This window comes from Pelophylax lessonae, assembly GCF_965119305.1.
Source record: "Pelophylax lessonae genome assembly, chromosome: 12".
Taxonomy (NCBI): domain Eukaryota; kingdom Metazoa; phylum Chordata; class Amphibia; order Anura; family Ranidae; genus Pelophylax; species Pelophylax lessonae.
Genome location: NC_138779.1, coordinates 624,486 through 651,944, shown reverse-complemented (window position 1 = coordinate 651,944; position 27,459 = coordinate 624,486). Strand labels below are relative to the sequence as shown.

At 52.4% G+C, this 27,459-nt stretch overlaps 1 protein-coding gene across 2 annotated transcripts in view; it reads left to right on the top strand.

The window, feature by feature from the left end:
• Positions 1–1,125: 1,125 nt before the first annotated feature.
• Positions 1,126–27,459, top strand: part of PRDM2 (PR/SET domain 2) — a gene marked incomplete at its 3' end in the record, with an annotated part of 100,472 nt that continues 74,138 nt past the window's right edge. Inside the window, exons 1-2 of one of the 2 annotated variants that reach the window (XM_082274482.1) lie at positions 1,126–1,136; positions 16,772–16,850. In XM_082274482.1, the coding sequence (XP_082130608.1) occupies positions 16,842–16,850 (9 nt within the window). In that variant the 5' untranslated portion in view covers positions 1,126–1,136; positions 16,772–16,841. Of the gene's footprint in view, positions 1,137–16,659; positions 16,851–27,459 lie in introns of those variants that run through there. The other variant, XM_082274481.1, reaches the window with a different exon arrangement.

Sequence of the window (27,459 nt, the reverse complement as noted above, 5' to 3'; positions counted from 1 at the left end):
TGATGATGATGATGATGGGGGGGGGGGTGATGGGGGGGAGGGGGTGATGATGATGGTGGGGGGGGGGGTGATGAGGATGATGGGGGGGGGTGATGGGGGGGAGGGGTAATGATGATGGGGGGGGGGTGATGAGGATGATGGGGGGGGTGATGGGGGGGAGGGGTGATGATGATGGGGGGGGGGTGATGAGGATGATGGGGGGGGGTGATGGGGGGGAGGGGTGATGATGATGGGGGGGGGGTGATGAGGATGATGGTAGGGGGGATGATGATGATGGGGGGGGGGTGATGATGATGATGGGGGGGTGATGATGATGATGGGGGGGGGTGATGATGATGATGGGGGGGTGATGATGATGATGGGGGGGGGTGATGATGATGATGGGGGGGTCATGGGGGGGAGGGGTGATGATGATGGGGGGGTGATGATGATGATGGGGGGGGGTGATGATGATGATGGGGGGGGTGATGATGATGATGGGGGGGGGGTGATGATGATGATGGGGGGGGGGGGGTGATGATGATGGGGGGGGGGTGATGATGATGATGGGGGGGTGATGATGATGATGGGGGGGTGATGATGATGGGGGGGTGATGATGATGATGGGGGGGTGATGATGATGGGGGGGGGTGATGATGATGATGGGGGGGTCATGGGGGGGGAGGGGTGATGATGATGGGGGGGGTGATGAGGATGATGGGGGGGTCATGGGGGGGAGGGGTGATGATGATGGGGGGAGGGGGTGATGTTGTGGGGTGGGGACACCATTCATGAAGCCCCTCCCCCTCTGTAGAATTTTTCCTTTTGTTGAATGAAATATAAAATATGAATATAAAGTCTCCTCCCCTCCCCCTCTCTCTGTCGGTGAGGTTTCCCCTTTAATAGAATTGGGGTCGGGGTCCCTTTAAGAGGAGCAGCCGGTGCTGAAGCTGAGGATTCTGGGAGGAGATCGGAGGGCGGAGCGGAGAGGAGAGCGGGGGAGGGGAGAGCGGTAAGTACCGGGACTGGTGGGGGGAAGGGAGGTGGACGGACCGGTTGGGGGAGGGGAATCCTCGGTGGAGGGGGAGGGGCGGCATTGTTCGGTGGAGATCCTCCAGGAAGTTCTCGGAGGGTCGGATGGGGGGAGGGGAGGGGGGGTCACATACCGGCCGATGGATCGGGGACTGGGGGGGGAGGGGCTCTCCTCCAATCATCTTAAAGCTGAACACACCGGGAGATCGGAGGAGATGAACGATGCGATGTGTGGGGGGGAGGGGGGAGATCTCATGATGATTGGACGGATCCAGGTTGGCCCCGCCCCCTCCCATCTCCTAGGAATGACATTAAAGCAGAAAAGTCATGACTTTTGTTAGGGATAGCGCAAGACACGCCCCCTGTCTGTGCGTCTCCTGGAGGTAAGACACGCCCCCTGTCTGTGCGTCTCCTGGAGGTAAGACACGCCCCCCGTCTGTGCGTCTCCTGGGGTAAGACACGCCCCCTGTCTGTGCGTCTCCTGGGGTAAGACCCGCCCCCTGTCTGTGCGTCTCCTGGAGGTAAGACACGCCCCCTGTCTGTGCGTCTCCTGGAGGTAAGACACGCCCCCCTGTCTGTGCGTCTCCTTGTGTAAGACACGCCCCCCGTCTGTGCGTCTCCTGGGGTAAGACACGCCCCCTGTCTGTGCGTCTCCTGGGATAAGACACGCCCCCTGTCTGTGCGTCTCCTTGTGTAAGACACGCCCCCTGTCTGTGCGTCTCCTTGTGTAAGACACGCCCCCCCGTCTGTGCGTCTCCTGGGGTAAGACACGCCCCCCGTCTGTGCGTCTCCTGGGGTAAGACACGCCCCCTGTCTGTGCGTCTCCTGGGGTAAGACACGCCCCCTGTCTGTGCGTCTCCTGGGGTAAGACACGCCCCCCTGTCTGTGCGTCTCCTGGGGTAAGACACGCCCCCCTGTCTGTGCGTCTCCTGGGATAAGACACGCCCCCGTCTGTGCGTCTCCTGGGATAAGACACGCCCCCCTGTCTGTGCGTCTCCTGGGGTAAGACACGCCCCCCTGTCTGTGCGTCTCCTGGGGTAAGACTCGCCCCCTGTCTGTGCGTCTCCTGGGGTAAGACACGCCCCCTGTCTGTGCGTCTCCTGGGGTAAGACACGCCCCCTGTCTGTTGTCAGGAGCTCTGCCAAAGTCTTAGTTGCTGGTTTTTCAGGGAAAAGGAGATCCCTAAGGCTCCGTTCACATGTCGGCGTTTTGGGGCGTTTTTCTGCTCTAGGATCAGCTCTCAAAACGCCCAACAAGACAAATCCTATTCATTTCAATGGCCCCTGTTCACATCTGAGCGTTTTGTCGCTGTTAGCAAAACGCCCAACGCTCAAAAAAGTACATGAGCTTCTTTTTGGGCAGATTACAGGCGTTTTCCATTGGTCTCTATTCATTCAAAAAACGCCTGCACAAAAATCGCGGTAAAAAACGTGCGAAAACGCTACGCTCAGGTGTGAATGTAGCCTAAGAGTGTCATATGTCCTAGCACCAACCACTGTCAGAAATACTGCTACTTGCCTGTCGCCTGGGATGGCATTTGCACAGAAATACTGTTCCAGTCTCTCAATCCAGGAACTCCAGGTTGTCTGTTCTCCATCAAATTCACTTAATGTCCCGATCAATGACATTTTCCTGCTGGGCTCTGTGGGTGTTTGTATCCAGGTGACAATCCAGAGTTTTTTTTTTTTTCTCTTCCTTTCTCACATGGATAGTAACCTTGTAAATCCCATCCTCGTCACCACGGTTATATTCTCCGTGTTGTGAGAGACACAGGACGATGATCTGGAACAACGGATGTTTATTCAGGACTCACTGTACTCCAACATGCATTACAGGACAGCTCTGTATATCAATGCATCCCTTACATGTCTCTAAGATGGCCACTCTGCCCCTTGACCCTTGTCATCACTCCTGGGTGGAGCCAGCCTTAAAGTAACAGTACATGTGAAACCCTACAGGTATTACAGTCTCCTGGGGCTAAGACGCACCCCCTGTCTGTGCATCTCCTGGGGTAAGACACGCCCCCCTGTCTGTGCGTCTGCTGGGATAAGACACGCCCCCCTGTCTGTGCGTCTGCTGGGATAAGACACGCCCCCCTGTCTGTGCGTCTGCTTGGATAAGACGCGCCCCCTGTCTGTGCGTTTCCTGGGGTAAGACACACCCCCCCTGTCTGTGCGTCTCCTGGGGTAAGACACACCCCCCCTGTCTGTGCGTCTCCTGGGGTAAGACACACCCCCCCTGTCTGTGCGTCTCCTGGGGTAAGACACACCCCCCCTGTCTGTGCGTCTCCTGGGGTAAGACACACCCCCTGTCTGTGCATCTCCTGGGGTAAGACACGCCCCCTGTCTGTGTGTCTGCTGGGTTAAGACACGCCCCCTGTCTGTGCGTCTCCTGGGGTAAGACACACCCCCCTGTCTGTGCGTCTCCTGGGGTAAGACACGCCCCCTGTCTGTGCGTCTCCTGGGGTAAGACACGCCCCCTGTCTGTGCGTCTCCTGGGGTAAGACACGCCCCCCTGTCTGTGCATCTTGGAAATGTGACGTCTGGAGAGGCGCCACCCACATCAGACTGGCACTGAGTCTGAGACTGAGAATGAGAATGAGACTGAGATCAGTGATCATTTCATTCACCAAAACGAAATCCAAATCTGACATCAAAATTAACTTTGTTGGAGAATCCCAGAATTCAGGGAAATCCTCCCAAAGATTTCAACACATGAGGAGCATCTCCAACCCGAGGAGCCCCAGGATGTTACAGAGGAGCCCCAGGATGTTACAGAGGGTCCCCAGGACGGTACAGAGGAGCCCCAGGACGGTGGTGGAATTTTACCGCTGAGTCCTCTGCGCCATCATTGGTTGGGAGGCGACCAAAAAGTATGGCTGAGGAGTTTTCCAGAAGACCTACAACCTCTCCATGAGACCTCCTGTGCGCCATCATCCTCCTCCTCCATCATCCTCCTCCTCCATCATCCTCCTCCTCCTCCTCCTCCATCCTCCTCCTCACTGCCGCCTTCATCATCATCCATTTCTGCAGAACTTCTCACATAGCACCTGTGTCTGTTCTACGCATTGATCTATTGGCTCTGATGGTGGCCCAGCATTGATCTATTGGCTCTGATGGTGGCCCAGCATTGATCTATTGGCTCTGATGATGGCCCAGCATTGATCTATTGGCTCTGATGGTGGCCCAGCATTGATCTATTGGCTCTGATGATGGCCCAGCATTGATCTATTGGCTCTGATGGTGGCCCAGCATTGATCTATTGGCTCTGATGGTGGCCCAGCATTGATCTATTGGCTCTGATGGTGGCCCAGCATTGATCTATTGGCTCTGATGGTGGCCCAGCATTGATCTATTGGCTCTGATGGTGGCCCAGCATTGATCTATTGGCTCTGATGGTGGCCCAGCATTGATCTATTGGCTCTGATGGTGGCCCAGCATTGATCTATTGGCTCTGGTTGAGTCTCAGTGTGACATTGAGTGGGTTGTGTCTTGGTGGTCACAGACATTGCTGGGTGTGGAGGTGACTGGGGGGATGGGGTTGGGTCTTGGTGTGTAGGTGATGCTGGGGTCTGTGTGTGTGTGGGGGGGGGGGTGATGGGGGAATTCGATCCCGGTGTGGAAGTGGTGTTGGGGTCTCAGGGTGTGGAGGGGAGGGGAAGTGGACTTTTTGTGGGGGTGATGGGGGAGTTTGGTCTCGGTGTGGAGCGTTGGGTGGCAGTGGGTCTTGGTGTGAAGCTGACGATGTGGGGGGGTTTGGTCTCAGTGTGGAGGTTACCGGGTTGACTCTCTCTCTGTGGAGGTGATGGAGGGTGATTTGGGTCTTGGTGTGGAGGTGATGTTGTGAGGGGGGGGGAGGGGTTGGGTCTCGGGTGTAGGGGATGTTTGGGGGGGGGGGGCTGTTGGGTCTTGGGTTGGATCTCGGTGTGGAGGTGACGTGAGGGGAGGGTTGGGTTTCGGTGTGTAGGTGACGCAGGGGGTTGAGTCTCGGTGTGGAGGTGACGTTGGGGTGGGGGTTGGGTGTAGGTGACAGGGGGTTGGGTTTTGGTGTGTAGGTGAGGGGGGGGGGTCGTTGGGTCTTAGTGTGGAGGTGACGTTGGGATGGGGTGGATTGGATCTCACAGGAGCCACAGACCTTGCCGGGTGTAGGTGAGGTTGGGGGTGTGAGGTCTCGGTGTGTAGGTGACGGTGGGGGGGGGGGGGGGAGTTGGGTCTCGTTGTGGAGGTGGGGGGGGGGATTGGGTCTCGGTGGGGGGGTTGGGGGGGGTAGTTGGGTCTCGGTGTGGAGGTGGGGGGGGGTCGTTGGGTCTCGGTGTGGAGGTGGGGGGGGGGTCGTTGGGTCTCGGTGTGGAGGTGGGGGGGGATTGGGTCTCGGTGTGGAGGTGGGGGGGTAGTTGGGTCTCGGTGGGGGGGTTAGGGGGGGTAGTTGGGTCTCGGTGTGGAGGTGGGGGGGGGTCGTTGGGTCTCGGTGTGGAGGGGGGGGGTCGTTGGGTCTTGCTGTGGAGGTGGGGGGGGGGATTGGGTCTCGGTGTGGAGGTGGGGGGGGGTAGTTGGGTCTCGGTGTGGAGGTGGGGGGGGTAGTTGGGTCTCGGTGTGGAGGTGGGGGGGGTAGTTGGGTCTCGGTGTGGAGGTGGGGGGGGTAGTTGGGTCTCGGTGTGGAGGTGGGGGGGGTGGGTAGTTGGGTCTCGGTGTGGAGGTGGGGGGGGGGGTAGTTGGGTCTCGGTGTGGAGGTGACAGGGGGGGTTGGGGGTTGGGTCTCGGTGTGGAGGTGGGGGGGGTAGTTGGGTCTCGGTGTGGAGGTGGGGGGGGTGGGTAGTTGGGTCTCGGTGTGGAGGTGGGGGGGGGTAGTTGGGTCTCGGAGTGGAGGTGGGGGGGGGTAGTTGGGTCTCGGTGTGGAGGTGGGGGGGGGGGTAGTTGGGTCTCGGTGTGAAGGTGGGGGGGGGTAGTTGGGTCTCGGTGTGGAGGTGGGGGGGGTAGTTGGGTCTCGGTGTGGAGGTGACAGGGGGAGGGGGGGGGTTGGGTCTCGGTGTGGAGGTGGGGGGGGGGGTAGTTGGGTCTCGGTGTGGAGGTGGGGGGGGTAGTTGGGTCTCGGTGTGGAGGTGACAGGGGGAGGGGGGGGTTGGGTCTCGGTGTGGAGGTGGGGGGGGTAGTTGGGTCTCGGTGTGGAGGTGGGGGGGGTAGTTGGGTCTCGGTGTGGAGGTGGGGGGGGTGGGTAGTTGGGTCTCGGTGTGGAGGTGGGGGGGGGGGGGTAGTTGGGTCTCGGTGTGGAGGTGACAGGGGGGGTTGGGGGTTGGGTCTCGGTGTGGAGGTGGGGGGGGTAGTTGGGTCTCGGTGTGGAGGTGGGGGGGGTAGTTGGGTCTCGGTGTGGAGGTGGGGGGGGTAGTTGGGTCTCGGTGTGGAGGTGGGGGGGGTGGGTAGTTGGGTCTCGGTGTGGAGGTGGGGGGGGGGGTAGTTGGGTCTCGGTGTGGAGGTGACAGGGGGGGTTGGGGGTTGGGTCTCGGTGTGGAGGTGGGGGGGGTAGTTGGGTCTCGGTGTGGAGGTGGGGGTGGGTAGTTGGGTCTCGGTGTGGAGGTGGGGGGGGGGGTAGTTGGGTCTCGGTGTGGAGGTGACAGGGGGGGTTGGGGGTTGGGTCTCGGTGTCACAGATGTTGCTCTGTGTGTGTCGGAGAGGAAGGAAGACGTATTTTGTGGTAAGTGACATTTAACCTTCGCCATCTGCGCAGACAGTGAGAGGCGGTTTTCTGTCATTTGGGGGAGGGGGGGTTGGGCTCGGTCTGAGTGATATTCAGGTTTAAACAGTTAGTTGGAAGAGAGGATTGTTGGGTTTTATTCCGGCAGGTAAGTGGACCTTTTGCTGATCTCTGTATGAAGTTGTGAGATAAGCAAAACCACAAGAATGGCCGGTCTAAATCGGCACTTGGGGGGTGATCTTTGTCCTGGGGTAATCTGTATCTGGGGGGGGATAGGCGCTCCAGGATGATCTGTATCTGGGGGGGGATAGGCACTCCGGGGTGATCTGTATCTGGGGGGGGATAGGCGCTCCGGGGGTGATCTGTATCTGGGGGGGATAGGCGCTCCGGGATGATCTGTATCTGGGGGGGATAGGCACTCCGGGGTGATCTGTATCTGGGGGGGATAGGCACTCCGGGGTGATCTGTATCTGGGGGGGATAGGCGCTCCGGGATGATCTGTATCTGGGGGGGGGGATAGGCACTCCGGGGTGATCTGTATCTGGGGGGGGGGGGATAGGCGCTCCGGGGGTGATCTGTATCTGGGGGGGGATAGGCGCTCCGGGATGATCTGTATCTGGGGGGGATAGGCGCTCCGGGGGTGATCTGTATCTGGGGGGGGATAGGCGCTCCGGGGGTGATCTGTATCTGGGGGGGGGATAGGCGCTCCGGGGGTGATCTGTATCTGGGGGGGGATAGGCGCTCCGGGGTGATCTGTATCTGGGGGGGGGGATAGGCGCTCCGGGGTGATCTGTATCCCAGGGCGGTAGGCGCTCCGGGGTGATCTTTTTTTCCCAGGGTGATCGGTATCTGGGGGGGGGGGGATAGGCGCTCCGGGGTGATCTGTATCTGGGGGGGGATAGGCGCTCCGGGGGGTGATCTGTATCCCAGGGCGGTAGGCGCTCCGGGGTGATCTTTTTTTCCCAGGGTAATCTGTATCTGGGGGGGGGGGGGGGGATAGGCACTCCAGGGCAGGCCCGGACTGGGACAAAAAATAGGCCCGGGCATTTTAGGCTGAGCAGCCCATTTTTTTTTTTTTAACAAAATGACCAATGATGAACAACTACCGGTTTCTCTATGTTTTTTAGTTATATTTAGCCTGCACACCCATGCGATCCGATTCTGCAAATCGCGCTGCGTTTTGGAAACCGATTGCGGGGTGTCGTTAACCTAACATACACTGCGCAATCTGTTTGCATGGACGGGTTGCTATTTAGATGAAGTCCACATTTAGTGTGAACCCAGGCTAAGAGATAACAGGTCATTTTAGGGTACATTAATAATATATTACCCAATCTTTGGGTAAAATATAAAAGATGAGTTTGTGTAAAGTAAATAAATACCCAACATGTCAAACCTTAAGACTATGCATGCCCGAAAATAGCAACACCTTTCAGTACCCTATATTTTCCATAGGCAAAGCTATTAAAGATCATAGAGGTCATCAGTTCAGCATTAACCATGAATAATGATCCTATAATTATTGCTCTCATTCCAGTGTGCAGGGTCATATATTACACCTGTAGTGAAATCAAGGTTTTTGTTCACAGGCGCCCCCAAAATGTGTATGTAGTTTCGTATGGTGGTGGTGGGATAGGGATGACATCCGTAGTAGTGGTGGTGGGATAGGGATGACATCAGTGGCAGTGGTGGTGGGGATAGGGGTGACATCAGTGGCAGTGGTGGGATTGGGATGACATCAATGGCGGTGGTGGGGATTGGGATGACATCAATGGCGGTGGTGGTGGGGATAGCGTTGACATCAGTGGTGGCTGGGATAGAGATAACATCAGTGGCAGTGTTGAGGATAGGGATGACATCAGTGGTAATGAGGATAGGGATGACATCAGTGGGAGTAGTGGTAAGGATAGGGATGACATCAGTGGCGGTGTTGAGGATAGGGATGACATCAGTGGCGGTGTTGAGGATAGGGATGACATCAGTGAAAATGAAGAGGATAGGGATAACATCAGTGGCAGTGGTGGTAAGGATAGGAATAACATCAGTAGTGGTGGTGGGGATAAGGATGACTTCAGTGGTGGTGGGGATAGGAATGACAATGTCCACTGCCACTGATGTCATCCTTATCTTCACCACCATTGCCACTGATGTCATCCCTATCCCCACCTCCCCACCACCATCGCTACTGATGTTATCCCTATCCCCCCCCCATCACCACTGCCTCATGGGAGGGGTAGAGATCAGACAGAGGGATGGCCGTGGGAGGGATGAGATCAGGCAGAAGGATGGCAGTGGGAGGGATGGGATCAGGGAGAAAGATGGCAGTGGGAGGGATGGGATCAGGCAGAAGGATGGCGTGGGAGAGATAGGATCAGGCAGAGGGATGGCGGTGGGATGGATGGGATCAGGCAGAGGGATGGCGGTGGCATGGATGGGATCAGGCAGTGGGATGGGATCAGGCAGAGGGATGGCGGTGGGAGAAATGGGATGAGGCAGAGGGATGGCGGTGGGAGGGATGGGATCAGGCAGAGGGATGGCGGTGGGAGGGATGGGATCAGGCAGAGGGATGGCGGTGGGAGGGATGGGATCAGGCAGAGGGATGGCGGTGGGAGAGATGGGATGAGGCAGAGCAGAGGGATGGCGGTGGGAGAGATGGGATGAGGCAGAGCAGAGGGATGGCGGGGGGAGGGATGGGATGAGGCAGAGCAGAGGGATGGCGGTGGGAGAGATGGGATGGGGCAGAGCAGAGGGATGGCGGTGGGAGGGATGGGATTGAGGAGAGCAGAGGGATGGTGGGAGGGATGGGATAGAGCAGAGCAGAGGGATGGCGGTGGGAGGGATAGAATGGAGCAGAGGGATGCCAGTGGGAGGGATGGGATGAGGCAGAGCAGAGGGATGGCAGTGGGAGAGATGGGATGAGGCAGAGGGAAGGCGGTGGGAGGGATGGGATGAGGCAGAGCAGAGGGATGGCGGTGGGAGAGATGGGATGAGGCAGAGCAGAGGGATGGCGGTGGGAGAGATGGGATGAGGCAGAGTAGAGGGATGGCGGTGGGAGAGATGGGATGAGGCAGAGCAGAGGGATGGCGGTGGGAGAGATGGGATGAGGCAGAGCAGAGGGATGGCGGTGGGAGAGATGGGATGAGGCAGAGCAGAGGGATGGCGGTGGGAGAGATGGGATGAGGCAGAGCAGAGGGATGGCGGTGGGAGAGATGGGATGAGGCAGAGTAGAGGGATGGCGGTGGGAGAGATGGGATGAGGCAGAGCAGAGGGATGGCGGTGGGAGGGATGGGATGGAGCAGAGCAGAGGGATGGCGGTGGGAGGGATGGGATGGAGCAGAGGGATGGCGGTGGGAGGGATGGGATGGAGCAGAGGGATGGCGGTGGGAGGGATGGGATTGGGCAGAGTAGAGGGATGGTGGTGGGAGGGGAGGAATGGGATGGGGCAGAGCAGAGGGATGGCGGTGGGAGGGATAGGATGGGGCAGAGCAGAGGGATGGCGGTGGGAGGGATGGAGCAGAGCAGAGCAAAGGGGTGGCGGTGGGAGGGATGGGAGGGAGCAGAGGGATGGCGGTGGGAGGGATGGGATGGAGCAGAGGGATGGCGGTGGGAGGGATGGGATGGAGCAGAGCAGAGGGATGGCGGTGGGAGGGATGGGATGGAGCAGAGGGATGGTGGGAGGGATGGGATGGAGCAGAGCAGAGGGATGGCGGTGGGAGGGATGGGATGGAGCAGAGGGATGGCGGTGGGAGGGATGGAGCAGAGCAGAGAGATGGCGGTGGGAGGGATGGGATGGAGCAGAGGGATGGCAGTGGGAGGGATGGAGCAGAGCAGAGGGATGGCGGTGGGAGGGATGGGATGGAGCAGAGCAGAGTGTCTTGTGAAGTACCATTTCTTCCTTACCTTGCAGTTGCAGGCCTTGGGTGCCGGTGTCTTCGGTGCGGCTGCACACTGTTCCCGCTTCCTGAATCAAGCAGAAGGGGTCGCCTCTGGCTCCACCCCCTTCACAGCCAGTCCTCCCCCCCTCCAGTCCTGAGCTGAGCTACGCTTGATGGCTGCGCCTGTGGAGCCGGCCGCAGTGAGAGCAGCCCGGCGGCTGCCAGCCTGCCACTAGTGCCTAGGACTAGGAGTGGGGACAGTGCAGTGATATACCCGGCCGGCTGGCCAGAAGAATATGCGGTAATGCGGCCGGCCGGCCAGCTCGGGACGGGACTCTGAGGGAGGGACACTGTCTGGGACACATAAAATAACATGCGCCCAGAGGTCGGCCCACCGGGCATATGCCCGCTCTGCCCAATGGTCAGTCCGGCCCTGCTCCAGGGTGATCTGTTTCCCAGGCCGGTAGGCACTCCGGGGTGATCTTTATCCCGGGGTAATCTGTATCTGGGGGGGATCTGAGCTGCTTTTGGATTCTTAATCTGAGGAAGTCATGGCTTGACCCACCTCCAAGTGTCTGGTCCGGGCACTTCACCCTGGAAGTGGTTCTGTCCAGCATCTTCTGGCCTTCTGTCTCTCGGCTCCCATGCTTGGACCTCCCGGTTTCGGGAAAACCTTGCTTTTTGCCTGTTGGGGGGGTCTGGGGCCTACTGGTTGCCTCCTTCCAGGCTCTTCCATACACCCAGTTTCACTCAACACCTTTACAACCCAACATTCTGACTGAGTGGGATAAACAGACTCTGTCCTTGGATTGCCTCATGTGTCCGAACCCCCCCCCCCCCTCCAAACCCCAAACCCCAAACCCCAAGGTCTGACTCCATGGTGGATCTCCAAACCAATTGCTGGAGTCTTTCCATAAAAGACACGGAAGGTTTCCACAATGGATGGCGGTTTGTTGGGCAGGGTGCAGTCCTGAATGCTCATTGGGTGAAGGGGATTGGTCACTGGAGGAAGCCGGTCTTCCTTTCCACATTCTAGATGGGAGCAAATTTTTTATTTTTTATTTATTTTTTTTTTTAAACAATGAACTCCTCAATTGGAAGGGAACCCAATGGCAATCCAGTCAGACAATGCTGCCTACGTCGGCCATCAAGGAGGCGCCAGAATAGGAAGGAGACTTCATCTTCTCTTGGGCAGAACTGCGACCACATCCACCATCCACATCCCTGGCATGGAATTTTGGCCATCTGACTGGATCTGGACCCAGGGCAATGGGCCTTTGCTGCAGGGGGGAGGCACCAGATGTCTCTCTTCTGGCATGCAGATTTACCAATGAGTCGGAGAGGTTGGTCGCCAGGTGTGGGGGCTGTTTGGTTTTCTGATTGGATGCTATGGTGACGCTGTAAGATCAGTTCAGCCTGATCTCTGACTTTCTGCCCCCCCAGATATTCCCTCGTCTGTTCCGGAGGGTCAGGATGGAGGGTGATCCAGCGGATCCTATTGCACTGAATTGTAGAGTATTGGATGTAGTGCTTGTACATAGGCAGAGTCTCCCTGAGCCCTCCCTTGGGGGGGGGGGGGGGCACTTCCTGGGGGGGGGGGGGCACCTCCTGAAGGCTCAGACATCAGCTTCTTGTAAGGTCTATTGTGGAGCCTGGAGGACTTTATTCTGCTCGGAGCGATCCATAGACCTTCCATCAGAGGAAATCTTCCACCAGACATCCAGTCCCTCCTCCACTCTGGTCTGTATCAGTGTCCGGCTCTGAGCGCCATCAAAGGCCAATCTCAGCCCTGAGAGATCCTCGGCCTCTTACTCCTTAGCCAAGGCCTTTGTACAGGATGCTGCACGCAGGTGCCCCCCCCCCCACAGATTGTTCCTCTCCCTGGCTCAAGGGGTGGCAGTGGACTTGCTACAGACAGTGTTACGGGGGGACTCCAACGATACAGGCGGCCATACAGGGAGTCTCTGGGTCGGGATACAGGCAGGAATAGAGGTGCGCTCTAAGTGGGGATACATGGAGGCTCCAGGTGGTCTCCAGGCGGGGGGTACAGGCGGTCTTCAGGTGGGAATACAGGTCGTTTTTTAAGGTGGAGATACAGGTGGTCCTTTAGGTGGGGGCACAGGTAAGCTCTGGGCTGGACTACAGGTGGTCTTTTAGGTGGGGATACAGGTGGTCTCCAGGCAGAAATACAGGTGGTCCTCTGGTTGCCCGCCCAATGTAAACTGCGTTATCCGGATATAGGTGGTACCATAAAAACCTCCACAGATGTAGGAAGCCAGTGATGGGTCTGTGTTTTATTAAACAAGGAGTCATTGATGTAAAAAGTTTAAAATAACGATACCAAGTTGGCATGGACAGATGGAGCTGGGCCAATGTCTGCTGTGTCCAGTGGATGGGGTGGAAAGGGCCACTGGAGTGTGGTAACCAGCCGCTGTACCGGGCCATGGGCGTTTGGGAGCCGAGCCGGAACCCGCCGGTGCTCCCATGTGACGTCCCTGTGACTCAGGAACAGAAGTGCCAAAACCGGAGCTTATCCAACCAGCCTGGAACACAAGGAGGAGCGTTGCCGTGACGCGTTTCGCGTGCATGGACTTTCTCAGGTCACAGATTTGACGGCAACAATGATATTTAAAGGCCATGGATGAGGGCTGGTAGTGGGCAGAGCCAATTTACATCCCAGACTGGTAATAACTAGGGATGCACCGAAATTTTGGCAACCAAAATTTTCAGCTGAAAATGGGTTAAAGATGCCAATATTAAAGATGGCCGCGGCGGGCGCAGCGCAGGTTTCAAAAGACCCGCCTCTGGCTGGCGGCCCGCCTCCCGGTGATGTCACTACTACTACAATCTGTGCATGAATTAACTGACACACCGGGCGGGAGGGCGGGGGAGCGGCCGCTAATAATTGTAACTATGCCAGCCTTCACTTCCCTGTCACGCGGGTATCTCCTCTGATAGGGAAGTGAAGGCTCACATACGGTAGTTATAGCTATTAGCGGCCGCTCGCCCGCCCTCCCCCCCGGTGTCTTCGTTCATTCATGCACAGATCATAGTAGTAGTGACATCACTGGGAGGCGGCCGGCCGGCCAGAGGCGGGTCTTTTGAAAGGAAGGACACCGGAGGAGCAGAGTAAGGAGATTGCATCCTTGGATGGGGAGGGACACTGTACTGCCGAGGGGGACGCAGAGGCGGGGGGGAGGGGGCGCTGAGGCGAGCTTACCAATGGTATTTGTATTATGCAGCATGAGGGGTTAATGTATTGCCACTTCTGGTCACTGATGCATTTGTGACCGACCAGTGGCAGTTAATTAACCCCTTTGTGCTGCATTAGTGCAACCAGTGTTAATTAACTGCCACTGGTCAGTCACTAATGCATCAGTGACCAGAAGTGGCAATACATTAACCCCTCATGCTGCATAATACAAATACCATTGGTAATTAAATTAACCTCTTGCCAACCCATCACAGTACATAGACTGTGACAAGGTGGCAGTGACAGGGGTACGTCCCTGCCTGTTTTTGGCATATGCCCCTCTTCTATCTATTTTAAAATTATTTGGGGGAAAAAAGTCATTTTCGGTTTCGGTTTTCGGCCAAGGGCATCCTGCATTTTCGGTTTCGGCCCAGAATTTTCATTTCGGTGCATCCCTAGTAATAACCAATCACCATCTGCTCAGGGCTATTGGCTGTATAACAGTGTAAATTTACTGTCCCCTCAAAATAACTCAACACACAGCCATTAATGTCTAAACCACTGGCAACAAAAGTCAGTACACCCCTAAGTGACAATCTCCAAATTGGGACCAAAGTGTGAATATTTTGTGTGGCCGCCATTATTTTCCAGCACTGCCTTAACCCTCTTGGGCATGGAGTTCACCAGAGCTTCACAGGTTGTCACTGGAGTCCTCTTCCCCTCCTCCATGATGACATCACAGAGCTGGTGGATGTTAGAGACCTTGCGCTCCTCCACCTTCTGTTTGAGGATCCCCACAGATGCTCAATAGGGTTTAGGTCTGGAGACGCTTGGCCAGTCCATCACCTTTACCCTCAGCTTCTTTAGCAAGGCAGTGGTCATCTTGGAGGTGTTTGGGGTCGTTATGTTGGAATACTGCCCTGCCCCCCAGTCTCTGAAGGGAGGGGGTCATGCTCTGCTTCAGTATGTCACAGTACATGTTGGCATTCATGGCTCCCTCAATGATCTGTAGCTCCCCAGTGCCGGAAGCACTCATGCAGCCCCAGACCATGACACTCCCACCACCATGCTTGACAGTAGGCAAGGCACACTTGTCTTTGTACTCCTTACCTGGTTACCCCCACACACGCCTGACACCATCTGACACCAAATAAGTTTATCTTGGTCTCATCAGAGCACAGGAGATGGTTCCAGTAATCCATGTCCTTAGTCTGCTTGTCTTCAGCAAACTGATTGCGGGCTTTCTTGTCCATCATCTTTAGAAGAGGCTTCCTTCTGGGATGACAGCCATGGAGACCAATTTGATGCAGTGTGCGGCGTATGGTCTGAGCACTGACAGGCTGACCCCTCCCCCACCCCTTCAACCTCTGCAGCAATGCTGGCAGCACTCATACGTCTATTTCCCAAAGACAACCTCTGGATATGACGCTGAGCACGGCACTCAACTTCTTTGGTGGACCATGGCGAGGCCTGTTCTGAGTGGAACCTGTCCTGTTACACCGCTGTATGGTCTTGGCCACCGTGCTGCAGCTCAGTTTCAGGGTCCTGGCAATCTTCTTATAGCCTAGGCCATCTTTATGTAGAACAACAATTCTTTTTTTCAGATCCTCAGAGAGTTCTTTGCCATGAGGTGCCATGTTGAACTTCCAGTGACCAGTGAGATATATATATATATAATGGCGCTTTTCCACTACATGGTACGGCTCGCTTAAACAGTACCACCTCGGTTGGGGTTCCAAGCGTTCCGTACCGATACCATATCCCACAATCCTTTGCATGCAGCATTGATTGTTTGCATACTAGCCACTGATTGGTCAGAGAATTGTTGTAATCCCACCCACTTACTACTTTAGTGGAAAAGCAAACCGACCCGAGTAGAGCCTATCCAGTGCTGAAACGTGCCGACTCGTACAGTGGGAACTATAGTATGACGCTCTCATGCTAGTAAGCCAACACCAATTAGGACACAGCATGCGTAGGGGTAGGCTTGGTTTACATGATGGTCTACACTTCAAGGTCCTCATTGAGGCCACAAGGGGACAAAGAATCAAATTTTAAGATCCAGAAAGTCTCCCTCTTACACAGGAGGGAGAATCTTTTGCGGTCAGGTGGGTGCCTCCAGGAATGGCCTCCATTGCCATGTCCTCCTTGTGTGCCTATAGGAAGTGGCGAGGAACACGGAGTTTATCATTGCCTTTTTTTGGCGAAGTCTTTTGATGTTCGCCTAGTTTGCGCATAGTACATGTTGTGCGTCCTACATAGAGTCACACGGACACTTGAGAACATAAATGACACATTCAGTCCAACATGTAACAAATTGATGTGAAAAGTGTTGCCTTTGTTGTCACTGATAGTAGAGCGGCAGGGTCCAGGTGGTCTTTTAGATGGTTTCTGGGCAGAGTACAGGTGGCCCTTTAGGTGGGGGTACAAGAGTCTCTGGGCAGAGTACAGGTGGCCCTTTAGGTGGGGGTACAAGAGTCTCTGGGCAGAGTACAGGTGGCCCTTTAGGTGGGGGTACAAGAGTCTCTGGGCAGGGTACAGGCAGAGGGGCAGGTGGTCCTTTAGGCAGGGTTACCGGCGGATTCATACCTGAATCGGTGACTGGGCCCCGCACCGGACCCTTGCTGGGACCCGCACTGGAGCCGTGTCCCTGAGTATGACCAGATATCGGCCTTCTGTAGTCCCTGTACAGCAGAGCTCAGACTGGGAGAGGGAGAAGCAGCACAAGGAGACAATCAGTTTGTGTTGAGAAGAATCATGCTGATAGGAGGAGAGAGCAGAGAGAGGAGCTCATCACTGTGCTGCTTCTCCTTTCACTGTCCAATCACAGGCTGTGGGCTGCCATAAGATTGAGGACCCTCCCCCTCCTCTGAGAATCTAACCCTCCCCCACTCACAGTGTCACATTAGAGGAGATGGGTTTGGTGTTTGCAGTACAGCCGCACTGCGCTGAACACATAAAATGACGTCTTCCATTACAGAAATATTTCATCTTTGTCTTGCAGGACAGATGTGCGCAGACCATGTGATGTGCGTCTCCATACACCCCGCCCACCGTCCCACCCACCAATCACAATGAGTCAGGTGAGTGTAAAGGGGAACTCTGATGACAGATAACACTGGAGGTCCAATCAGAGGACGATATTCTAATCCTCGTATACCATGTGACCTCCAACACCATCATAAGGAGAAGGCTGAACTCTTCATGGAGGGGAGGGATGTAAATGTTGGGGGGGGGGGGGAGTGTATTTGGAGAGGGTAGGATGGTGTATATTGACCGTACATGGTAATGCCGTCGCTGACCGTACATGGTAATGCCGTCGCTGACCGTACATGGCAATGCCGTCTCTGACCGTACATGGTAATGCCGTCTCTGACCGTACATGGTAATGCCGTCTCTGACCGTACATGGTAGTGCCGTCGCTGACCGTACATGGTAATGCCGTCTCTGACCATACATGGTAATGCCGTCTCTGACCGTACATGGTAATGCCGTACCCAGTAGAGCCCAGCAGAAAAAGAAAGCCTTTTGGGGTGATCTAATGAAGATACAGAAAGATACCGTACCAAAGTTGTGTTTATTATGTAGAAAGTGTATGACAGAACACCGTTATTGGATGGCGTTCAGTGGATAATTTCAGTGTGGAAGTGGAAGTGCCGACCACCAACAAATTGGGGATAACAATGTAGTGATAAACATCCAATTCTAGATTGTGGATGGGTTTAATCATCGGGACATCAGGAAGTTTGTCAGTAATTCCATATGGCATATTGCCGTAATAGCCCACCATAGATATTGGTGCATAGTCCTCCAGGGGAATGAATGAGAGTCCTCCAGGGGAATGAATGAGAGTCCTCCAGGGGAATGAATGAGAGTCCTCCAGGGGAATGAATGAGAGTCCTCCAGGGGAATGAATGAGAGTCCTCCAGGGGAATGAATGAGAGTCCTCCAGGGGAATGAATGAGAGTCCTCCAGGGGAATGAATGAGAGTCCTCCAGGGGAATGAATGAGAGTCCTTCAGGGGAATGAATGAGAGTGCCTGACCCCTAAAAAAGTGAGCAAATTGAATTCTACAGCATAGAATAATCTGATTCCGCTGCGATGTATACAAGTAACCCCTTGGTGATGGATAGTGAATATCCAGGGAATCTCTTTATGGAAGTCTATTGAGAAAGCAAAGAAAAGGAGATCCAAATGCTGAGAGCGGTTGGAAGTGCAGACATATATAAAGTTCTTTTCACAGTTAGGGTAGTGTGTAGCGGAGTCTTTGCTTCGTCTCTTAATGACCGTGCTGTCCAAGCTGTCATGCAGAAAGTATAAGTAGATGGGATGGATCACCACTGCTTTATCTTCCAGTGTTCTTTTCTGTGGCCGGTTCCCATGCAGACAGTAGAGGGGATATCCTATGGATCCTGGAAAGGAGTGCTTTTTAGGTAGGGATGTGACCCATGTAGAGACAGTGCGCTGCTGTCTCGCGGGCCGCCGGTGTCAGTCTGTGCTCATTATGGTGCGGGGGACTTCCTGGTTAGCGTCCGTTAAAGTAGGGTTAGGTTGGGGTAAGGGTTAGGTTGACATTGGGGATAGGTTGGGGTTAAAGTTAGGTTGGGATTAGGGTTGGTTTGTGGTTGGAGTTAGTGTTAGGTTGGGGTTGGGGTTAGGCTAGTGCTAAGGTTAGGGTTAGGTTGGGGTAGGGTTAGGTGGGGTTAGGGTTAGGTTGGTGTTGGGGTTAAGGTTGGGTTGGGTTTGGGGTTAGGTTGGTGTTAGGGTTAGCTTGGGGTTAGACTTAGGATTATGTTGGGGTTAGGTTGGTGATGGGTTTGGGTTAGGTTGGGGTTACGGTTAAGGGTTAGGTTGGGGAAAGGGTTAGGTTGGTGATGGGTTTGGGATAGGTTGTGGGGTTAGGGTTAGGTTGGGGTTAGGCTAGTGCTAAGGTTAGGGCTAGGGTAAAGTTAGGGTTAGGTTGGGGTTAAGTTGGTGTTTGTGTTAGGTTAGGGTAAGCTTTAGGTTGGAGGTTAGGGTTTTGTTAGGGTTAGGCTAGGGCTAAGGTTAGGGTTAGGTTGGAATTAGGGTTAGGTTGGTGATGGGTTGGGATTAGGGTTAGGTTGGGGTTAGGTTGGTATTTGGGTTAGGTTAGGGTTAAGTTTGGGGTTGTGGTTGGGGTTAGGTTGGTATTTGGGTTAGGTTGGTATTTGGGTTAGGTTGGGGTTAGGGGTAGGTTGGGGTTAGGTTTTGGGTCAGGTTGGTATTTGGGTTAGGTTGGATTAAGCTTTTGGTTCGTGGTTAGGTTGGGGTTAAGGTCAGGGGTTAGGTTGGGGTATTGGTTAAGTTGGGGTTAGGGTTTGGGTGGGGTTAGGGTTAGTTTGGTGCTGGGGTAAGGGTTAGATTGGTGTTGGGTTTGGGCTAGGTATGGTTGGGGTTAGTGTTGGGTTAGGTTGGGGTTAAGGGTTAGGTTGGGGTAAAGGTTGGGTTGGGGTTATTGTTGGGGTTAGGGGTAAGCTAGGGTTAGTTTTCTGTTAGGTTGGGATTAAGGGTGTGGTTATGAGTTTGGTTAGAGTAAGGGTTAGGTTAGGATTGGGGTTGGGGTTAGGTTGGTGATGGGTTGGGATTAGGGTTGGGTTGGGGTTAAGGTTAGGGTTGGGTTAGGGGTTAGGTTGGGGTTAGGTTACTGATGGGTTGGGATTAGGGTTGGGTTGGGGTTAAGGTTAGGGTTGGGTTGGGGTAAGGGTTAGGTTGGGGTATAAATTAGGGTTAGCGGTTAGGTTTTGGTAAGGGTTAAGTTGGTGTTAGGGTTAGGTTGGGGGTAGGTTCGGATAGGGGTTAAGGGGGTTAGGTTGGTGTTAGGGTTCGGTTGGGGGTGGGTTAGATTGGGGTTAGGGATAGGGTTATGTTGGGGTTAGGTTTGAGTTAGGGTTAGGTTGGAGGTAGGTTGGTGTTAGTGTTATGTTGGGGTTAGGTTGGGGATGTGGTTAGTGTTAGGTTAATGTTTGGTTGGGTTTACAGGTTAGGTTGGAGTAAGGGTTTGTTTAGGGTTGGGTTGGGGTTAGGGTTAAGTTGGGGTTACGTTTTTTGTAAAGATAAGATTGGGGTTAGGGTTAGGTTGCTGTAATGGTAAAGGTTTGGGTAAGGGTTATGTTAGAGTTAGGGTTGGATTAGGGTTAGGTTGGGGTTATTGTTGGGATTAGGTGTAAGTTAGAGGTAGATTGGAGTTAGGGGTTAGGTTGGGGTAAGGGTTAGGGTTATGTTAGGGTTAGGCTAGTGCCAAGGTTAGTTTTAGGTTAGGTTTAGGCTAGGGTTAGGTTGGGATTGGGGCTAGGGTTAGGTTGGGGTTAGGGTTAGGTTGGGGTTAGGGTTAGGTTGGGGCTAGGGTTAGGTTGGGGTTAAGGATAGGTTGGGGTTGAAGTTATGGTGGGGTTAGCGTTAGGTTGGGGATGGAGTTAGTGTTAGGTTATGGTTCCGTTGGGGATAGGGGTTAGGTTGGGGTAAGGGTTTGAGTTAAGGTTAAGGTTGGGGTTAGGTGTAAATTAGAGTTAGATTGGGGTTAGGTTGGGGGGTAAGGGTTATGTTGGGGTGAGGCTGGGGTTAGGGTTATGTTAGGGTTAGGCTAGTGCTAAGGTTAGGGTTATTTTAGGTTTGGGGTTAGGGTCAGATTTGGTATTGGGGTTAGGGTTGGGTTAGCGGTTAGGTTGGGGTTATGGTTTGGTTGGGGTTAGGTTGGGGTAAAGGTGGGGTTAGGGTTGGAGCTAGGGTTAGGTCGGGGTTATTGTTGGATTTGGGTTAGGGTTTGGTTGGGATTCGGGTTGTGGTTATGGGTTTGCTTGGAATAAGGGTTAGGTTAGGGTGATGTTGGGGTTAGTTTGGGGCTAGGGTTAGGTTGGGGTTGGGTTGCGGTTAGGTTTAGATTGGGGTTGGTGTTAGGTTGGGATTGGGGTTAGGGTTAGGCTAGTGCTAAGTATAGGGTTAGGATAGGGTTAGGGTTTAAGTTAGGGTTAGGTTGGGGTTTTCGTGGGAGTTAGGGGTAAGTTAGGGTTAGGTTGGAGTTAGGGTTGGGGTAAGGGTTGATATTGGGGTTAGGGTAAGATTGGGGTTAGGTTGGGACTAGGGTTGGGTTAGGTTGGGGTTAGGGGAAAGGTTGGTCTAAGGGTTAGGTTGGGATTAGGGTTAGGTTGGGGTTTGGGTTATGTTGAGGTTGGGGTTAGCGTTCTGTTAGGGATAGGATAGTGCTAAGGTTGGGGTAAGGGTTAGGTTGTGGGTTAGGTTGGTATTTGGGCTAGGTTAGTGTAAGGGTTAGGTTGGGGTTGAGTTGTGTTTAGGTTGGGGTAAGGGTTAGGGTTAGGTTGGGGTTAGGGCTAGGTTAGTATTTGGGTTAGGTTAGGGTTAGGTTGGATTAAGCTTTAGCTTAGGGTTAGGTTGGGTTGTGGTTAGGATTAGGTTGGGGTTGGGGTCAGTGTTAAGGTTAGGGTTAGGTTGTGGTTAGGGTTAGATTGGGGTTAAGGTTAGTGATAGGTTGGGGTAAGGGTTAGGTTGGGGTTAGGGCTAAGAGTTAAGTTGGGGTTTGGGTTAAAGTTGGGTTTAGGGTTAAGGTTGGGGTTAGGGTTGGGTTAGGTTGGTGTTGGGGTAAGGGTTAGGGCTAGGTATGGTTGGGGTTAGTGTTGGGTTAGGGTTAGGTTAGTGCTAAGGTTAGGCTGGGGTTAAGGGTTAGGTTGGGGTTAGGGTTTAGGTTGGGGTTAGGGGTTAGTTTGGGGTTGTGGTTAGGTTAGGGGTTAGGTTGGTATTTGGGTTAAGTTGGGGTTAAGGTTAGGGTTAGTTTGGGGTTGTGGTTAGGGTTGGTATTTGGGTTAGGGGTAGGTTGGGGTTAGGTTTGGGGTTAGGTTGGTATTTGGGTTAGGTTAGGGCTAGGTTGGATTAAGCTTTTTGTTAGGATTAAGGTTGGGGTTAAGGTTAGTGGCTAGGTTGGGGTTAGGGTTGGGTTAGGTTGGTGTAAGGGTTAGATTGGTGTTGGGTTTGGGCTAGGTATGGTTGGAGTTAGTGTTGGGCAAGGGTTAGGTTAGTGCTAAGGTTAGGGTTGGGTTGGGGTAAAGGTTGGGTTGGGGTTAGGTGTTAGGTTAGGTTAGGGTTAGGTTGGGGTTAGGGTTTGGTTGGGATTCGGGTTGTGGTTATGGGTTTAGTTGGGGTTGGGGTTAGGGGTTAAGTTGGGGTTAGGGTTGGGTTGAGGTTAAGTTGGGGTAAGGGTTAGGTTGGTGTTGGGTTAAGGCTAGGTATGGTTTGGGTTAGTGTTAGGTTGGGGTTAGTATTGGGTTAGGTTAGTGCTAAGGTTAGGGTTAGGATAGTGGTTGGGTTGGGGTTTGGGTTAAGTTGGGGTTAAGGGTTAGGGTGGGATAAAGGTTGGGGTTAGGTTGGGGTAAGGGTTAGGCTAGGGTTGGGGTTAGGCTGGGATTAGGGTTAGGCTGGGGTTAGGTTTGGGTAAGGGGTAGGTTGGTGTTGGGGTTAGGGTTAGGTTGGGGTTAGTGTTAGGTTAGGGTTAGGCTAGTGCTAAGGTTAGGGTTATGTTAGGTTGGGGTTAGGGTAAGGTTGGGGCTAGGGTTGGGTTTGTCTTAGGTTGGGATTGGGGTTAGGGTTAGGTTATTTTGGGGTTGGGGTTGGTCTATGGTTGGGGTAAGGGTTGGGGTAAGGGTTAGGTTTGGGTTAGGTTGGGGTTGGGGTTAGGGTTAGGTTGGTGTTGTTGTTGTTAGTGTTAGGTTGCGGATAGGGTTAGGTAGGTTTTAGGGTAAAGGTTAGGGTTATGGTGGGTTTAGGATAGTGCTAGGGTTGGGGTAAAGTTAGGGTTACGTTGGGGTTAGGTTGGGATTAGGGTTAGGTTGGTTTTTTTTGGGGGGTTAGGTTGGGGTTAGGGTTAAGTTGGGGTTGTGGTTAGGGTTATTTTGGGGTTACTGTTAGGGTTAGGTTGTGGTTAGGGTTGGGGGTTAGGGTTAGGCTAGTGCTAAGGTTAGGTTTCGGCTAGTGCTATGGTTAAGGTGAAGTTAGGGTTGGGATTAGGGGTTAGGTTAGAGTTAGATTGGGGTTATTGTTAGGTTGGGGTAAGAGTTAGGTTGTTGTTGGCTTGAGGTTAGGGTTAGGTTTGGGTTAGGGCTAGGTTGGGGTAAAAGTTAGGTGGTTAGGTTGGGACTAGGGTTAGGTTGGGGGTTAGGGTTAAGTTGGGGTTAGGGTTTGGGTTATGTTAGAGTTCGGCTAGTGCTAGGGTTAGGGTAAAGTTTGGGTTGGGGTTAGGGTTATATTGTGGTTAGCTTGGGGTTAGGGTTTGGGTAAGGGTTAGATTGGGATTAGGGTTAGGTTGGTGTTTTGGTTAGGTTGAGGTAAGCTTTCGGTTGGGTTTGGGTTGTGGTTAGGTTTAGGTTGGGGTAAGGGTTAGTGGTTAGGTTGGGGTTAAGGTTAGTGGTTAGGTTAGGGTTAGGGGTTAGGTTGGGGTAAGGGTTAGGCTGGGGTTAGATTGCAGTTAGGGTTGGGGTTTGGCTGCGGTAAGGTGTAGGTTAGGGTTAGGTTGGGGCTAGGTTGGGGTAAAGGTTGGGTAAGGGTTAGGTTGGCATTGGGGTTAGGTTAAAGTTATGGTTAGGTTGGGGGGTTAAGGGTTAGGTTTGGTTAGATTGGGGTTGGGGTTAAGGTTTAGGTTGGGGTTAGGGTTAGGTTGGGGTTAGGGCTACGTTAGGTTCGGGGATAGGGTTAAAATTCGGGTTGGGGTTAGGTTGTAGTTGGGGTTAGGTTAGTGTCAGGTTGGAGTTTGGTTGGGGTTGGGGCTAGGTTGGGGTTGGTGTTAGTGTTGGGTTGGGTTTAGGGTTGGGATTAGGGTTAGGTTGGGGTTGGTGTTACGTTTAGGTTAAGTTGGGATTAGGGTTAGATTGAGGTTTGGATAAGGGTTAGATTGGGGTCAGGGCTGTGGAGTCGGTAGATAAATACTCCGACTCATTTTTTTGTACTTCCGACTCCCCGACTTCGACTCCTCTGTATTAATATGCGAATGTATTTTAAACATTCCTTGAAGGAAAGAAAGGCAACATACATGTCATTACCACAGGACTACTGGCTGGGAAGCCAACAGTCTACTGTATTGAACAGTTTAAGCAAAAGACAAACACAATGAAAACAACAAAGTTTTATTAATTTTTTTATTAATTAATCAAGTGGCTGGATAGTAGCAGCAGGCATAATCATCAGGAACTTTACCAGTTCAAAAATACAAACCACATTATTTGGTTGTTTTAGAACAAAAACAAAGCTTATCTATATGAACCAAAAAACAAAATCTGTAAAACCTAGAAATGGTTTATATTAATCTTGAAATGTAGTTCTAGGCTTAGCGAATGCAAATCAATTCAATGTAGAGTTCTAAGGAAGAGAATTGCCTCGGCCAGATCCTTTCATAGAGGCTCTTAAGTCAGACTTTATTATTTTTAGGGCTGAAAATAATCTTTCGACACTGACTTGGGTGGGTGCAGTAACTATTCTGGCCACATCACTAACCATCTCTGGATAAGCAAGGATGGCTTCTTCAACAGTAAGTTTTGATGAGCGATCGTACTTTTCAACTTCTTTTAGTGCTTTATAAATCTCCTGTTGGAATTTTTTTATTTGGACATTTACTGGTTCTGTAACGCTTATGTGACGTCGCTTTCCTTTAGCAACTTCCATTTTGTCTAAGAAGGAATCAAAGTCTAATTCTTGGTTTGAAGAAGATGATCCGGAGTTGCCACTATTGTATAAAAGAACTTCATCCTGTGGAGGTATTTCAGGTGGTAATCCCTTCATGCGAACTGCTACATCATAGAGGGCCTTTTTCCCAGTAGCAGTCTGTTCACTGTTCAACAAAAGTCGGCTCATTGGTTCAACATAAATAGCCGCTAACAAAATTTCATTTTCCAGCAAAAGACTCTCTTTTCATCATTGAAGATGCAATGTCCTCAGCTATTAACCCTCCATTTTTGTTCAGGCAATATAACAGACTCTTCCATTCCAATTTACCCGGGGTTCGATCGTCACATTGCAACCTCTTGGTGACAGTGAAGGGGTGAGAAAGAAGGTTCTCCAGCTCTTGTTTGTGTCCACTGGCTTTCAGTTAATGCAAGATTTTCATTGTTTATTTCTTCTATGAAGTCTTTAAGTTCAAGCAAACGCTTCACCATTAAATAAGTGCTTCCCCAGAGAGTTGTTTGATCCAAAATGGCTCCTTTTCCTGCACGTCTTTTCAAAATTGCATCTGTTTTCGGCGATCTTTTAATCTATTTCTTTTGGCAAGTTGCAGTGTATGAACAGCACATTGCATATGATGAATAGTAGCAAGCTTCAATGCTTCTTCAACAAAGTTGTCTAAAAAAAATGTCAGCATTCTCTTCAGTTTCTAAACTTTCTCCAATACTTGCAGAGCCGTCTTCCTCTAACTCTAATATCTGTTGGTTACCTTCTTCATCTGCGTTCATCTTCTCAATTGTGCTCAACATGTTAGAAGCGTTATCTGTCACAGCACATAAAATCTGTTCCTTTGTCATTTCAAAATCTTTTAGAACCCCCTCCACTAACTTCTGAAGGTAATCACTGGTGTGATGTGCCTGAGTGTCCTTTAATCCGAGGGTCCGTGTTATTGTTTTGTTATTTTCATCCACAAATCTAACATTAATAGCAAAATAATTGACTCTGTGACGTGTGCATGCATCCATTTTAAGGAAGACAAAACGTCCTTTCAGAACTTTCTGTAGTTCTTCCTTTTTACATTTGGCCTCCTCAATTATAAGTTTCCTTATACTAAGTCATTAATTATAACTTTTTGTGAATTGGGACATTTAAACTTGCTTTTTTTTAAATTCCAGTCTAAATTTAGTAGGGCTGTCGGCAAACAATGCACCGACTCCGACTCCAGGTACCCAAAATTTCCTCCGACTCCTCGACTCCGACTCTGACTCCACAGCCCTGGTTAGGGTTAAGTCAGGGTTAGGCTAGTGTTAAGGTTAGGATTAGGCTAGTGCTAGGGTTAGAGTAATGTTAGGGTTAGCTTGGGGTTATGTTGGGGTTAAGGTTAGGTTTGGGTTATGTTGGGGTTAAGGTTGGTTAGGTTAGGGTTACATTGGTGTTAGTTTGGGGTTAGGGTTAGGTTGGGGTTAGGTTTGAATTGTGATTGGGGTAAGGGTTAGGTTGGGGTTAGGGTTGGATTGTGGTTGGGGTAAGGGTTAGTTTGGGGTAAGCGTTAGGTTGGGGTAAGGGTTAGGCTTTGGTTACGGTCATGGTTAGGTTAGGGTTAGTTTGGGGTTAGGGTTATTTTGGGGTTAGTGTTGCGGTTAGGTTTGGATCGTGGTTGGGGCTAAGGTAAAATTGGGTTTGGGGTTAGGGTTTGGTTAGTGTTAGGTTTTGGTTTGGGTAAGGGTTAGGCTGGAGTTAGGGTTAGGTTGGGGTTAGGGTTATGTCGGGGTTAGTGCTAGGGTTAGGGTAAAGTTGAAGTTGGGTTACTGTTGGGTTAGGGTTAAGGTTGGGGTGTGGGTTAGGGTTAGGTTGCGGTAAAGGTTAGGTTGGGTGTAAGGATTAGGTAAGGGTTAGGTTGGGGTTCGGGTAGGGATTAGGCTGGGGATAGGGTCAGGGGTTTGGATTTGGGTTTAGTTTTAGGTTGGGGTTGTTGTTAGGGTTAGGTTGGGGTTAGGGTTAAGGTTAGCGTTGGGTTGTGGTTTGGGTTAGGGCTAGATTGGGGTTAGGTTGGTGTTAGGGTTAGGTTAGGGTTAAGGCTAGGTTGGGGATGGGGTTAGGGTTAAGGTTAGGGTTAGGTTGGGGTTAGGGTTATGTTAGGGATAGGCTTGTGCTAAGGTTAGGGTTATGTTAGGGTTAGTCTAGTCCTAGCGTTAGGGTAAAGTTAGGGTTAGGTTGAAGTTGGGGTTAGGTTGGTGTTAGGGTTAAGTTGGAGTTGAGTTGGGGTTAGGACTAGGTTAGAGTTAGGTTGGAGTTAGGGTTAGGTTGGGGTTTGGTTGGGCTTAGGCTGGTGTTAGGGGTGGGATTAGGCTTAGGTTGGGATTGGGGTTAGGGTTGGGGTTAGGCTAAGGTTTGGGTTAGGGTTGGGGTTGGGTTAGGGTTGGGGTTAGTTATGCTGGGGTTAGGCTTAGGTTGGGGTTGGTGTTAGGGTTAGGTTGGGGTTTGGATAAGGGTTAGTTTGGGGTAAGGGTTAGGTTAAGGTTAGGGTTATGTCAGGGTTAGACTAGTGCTAAGTTTAGGGTTATGTTAGAGTTAAGGTTAGTTTGTTGTAAGGGCTGAGGTAAAGGTTTGGGTTAGGTTGAGGTAAGGGTTAGGTTAGGGTTAATGCTGGGGTTAAGGTTAGGTTGGGATTAGGGGTTAGGTTGGGGTTAACATTAGTTTGGGGTTAGGGTTAAGGTTGGGGTTAAGGTTAAATTGGGCTTCGATTGGGATTTAGTGGTTAAGTTGGGGTAAGGGTTAGGTTGGGGTAGGGTTAGGTTGGTGATAGGGTTAGGTTGGGGTTAGGGTTAGAACAGTGATGGCAAACCTTTTTGAGCCCGAGTACCAAAACGCTATCAAAAAACCAACTTATAAGTGCCAACACTGCAATTAAACTGCACACACCCAGCCACCAGATTGCACACTCCAAGAGATTGTAGTCAAGTCGGCACTCACCCGGCTCCGGGGTCCAGTATCTGTGTGCATGGCAGCAGCTTC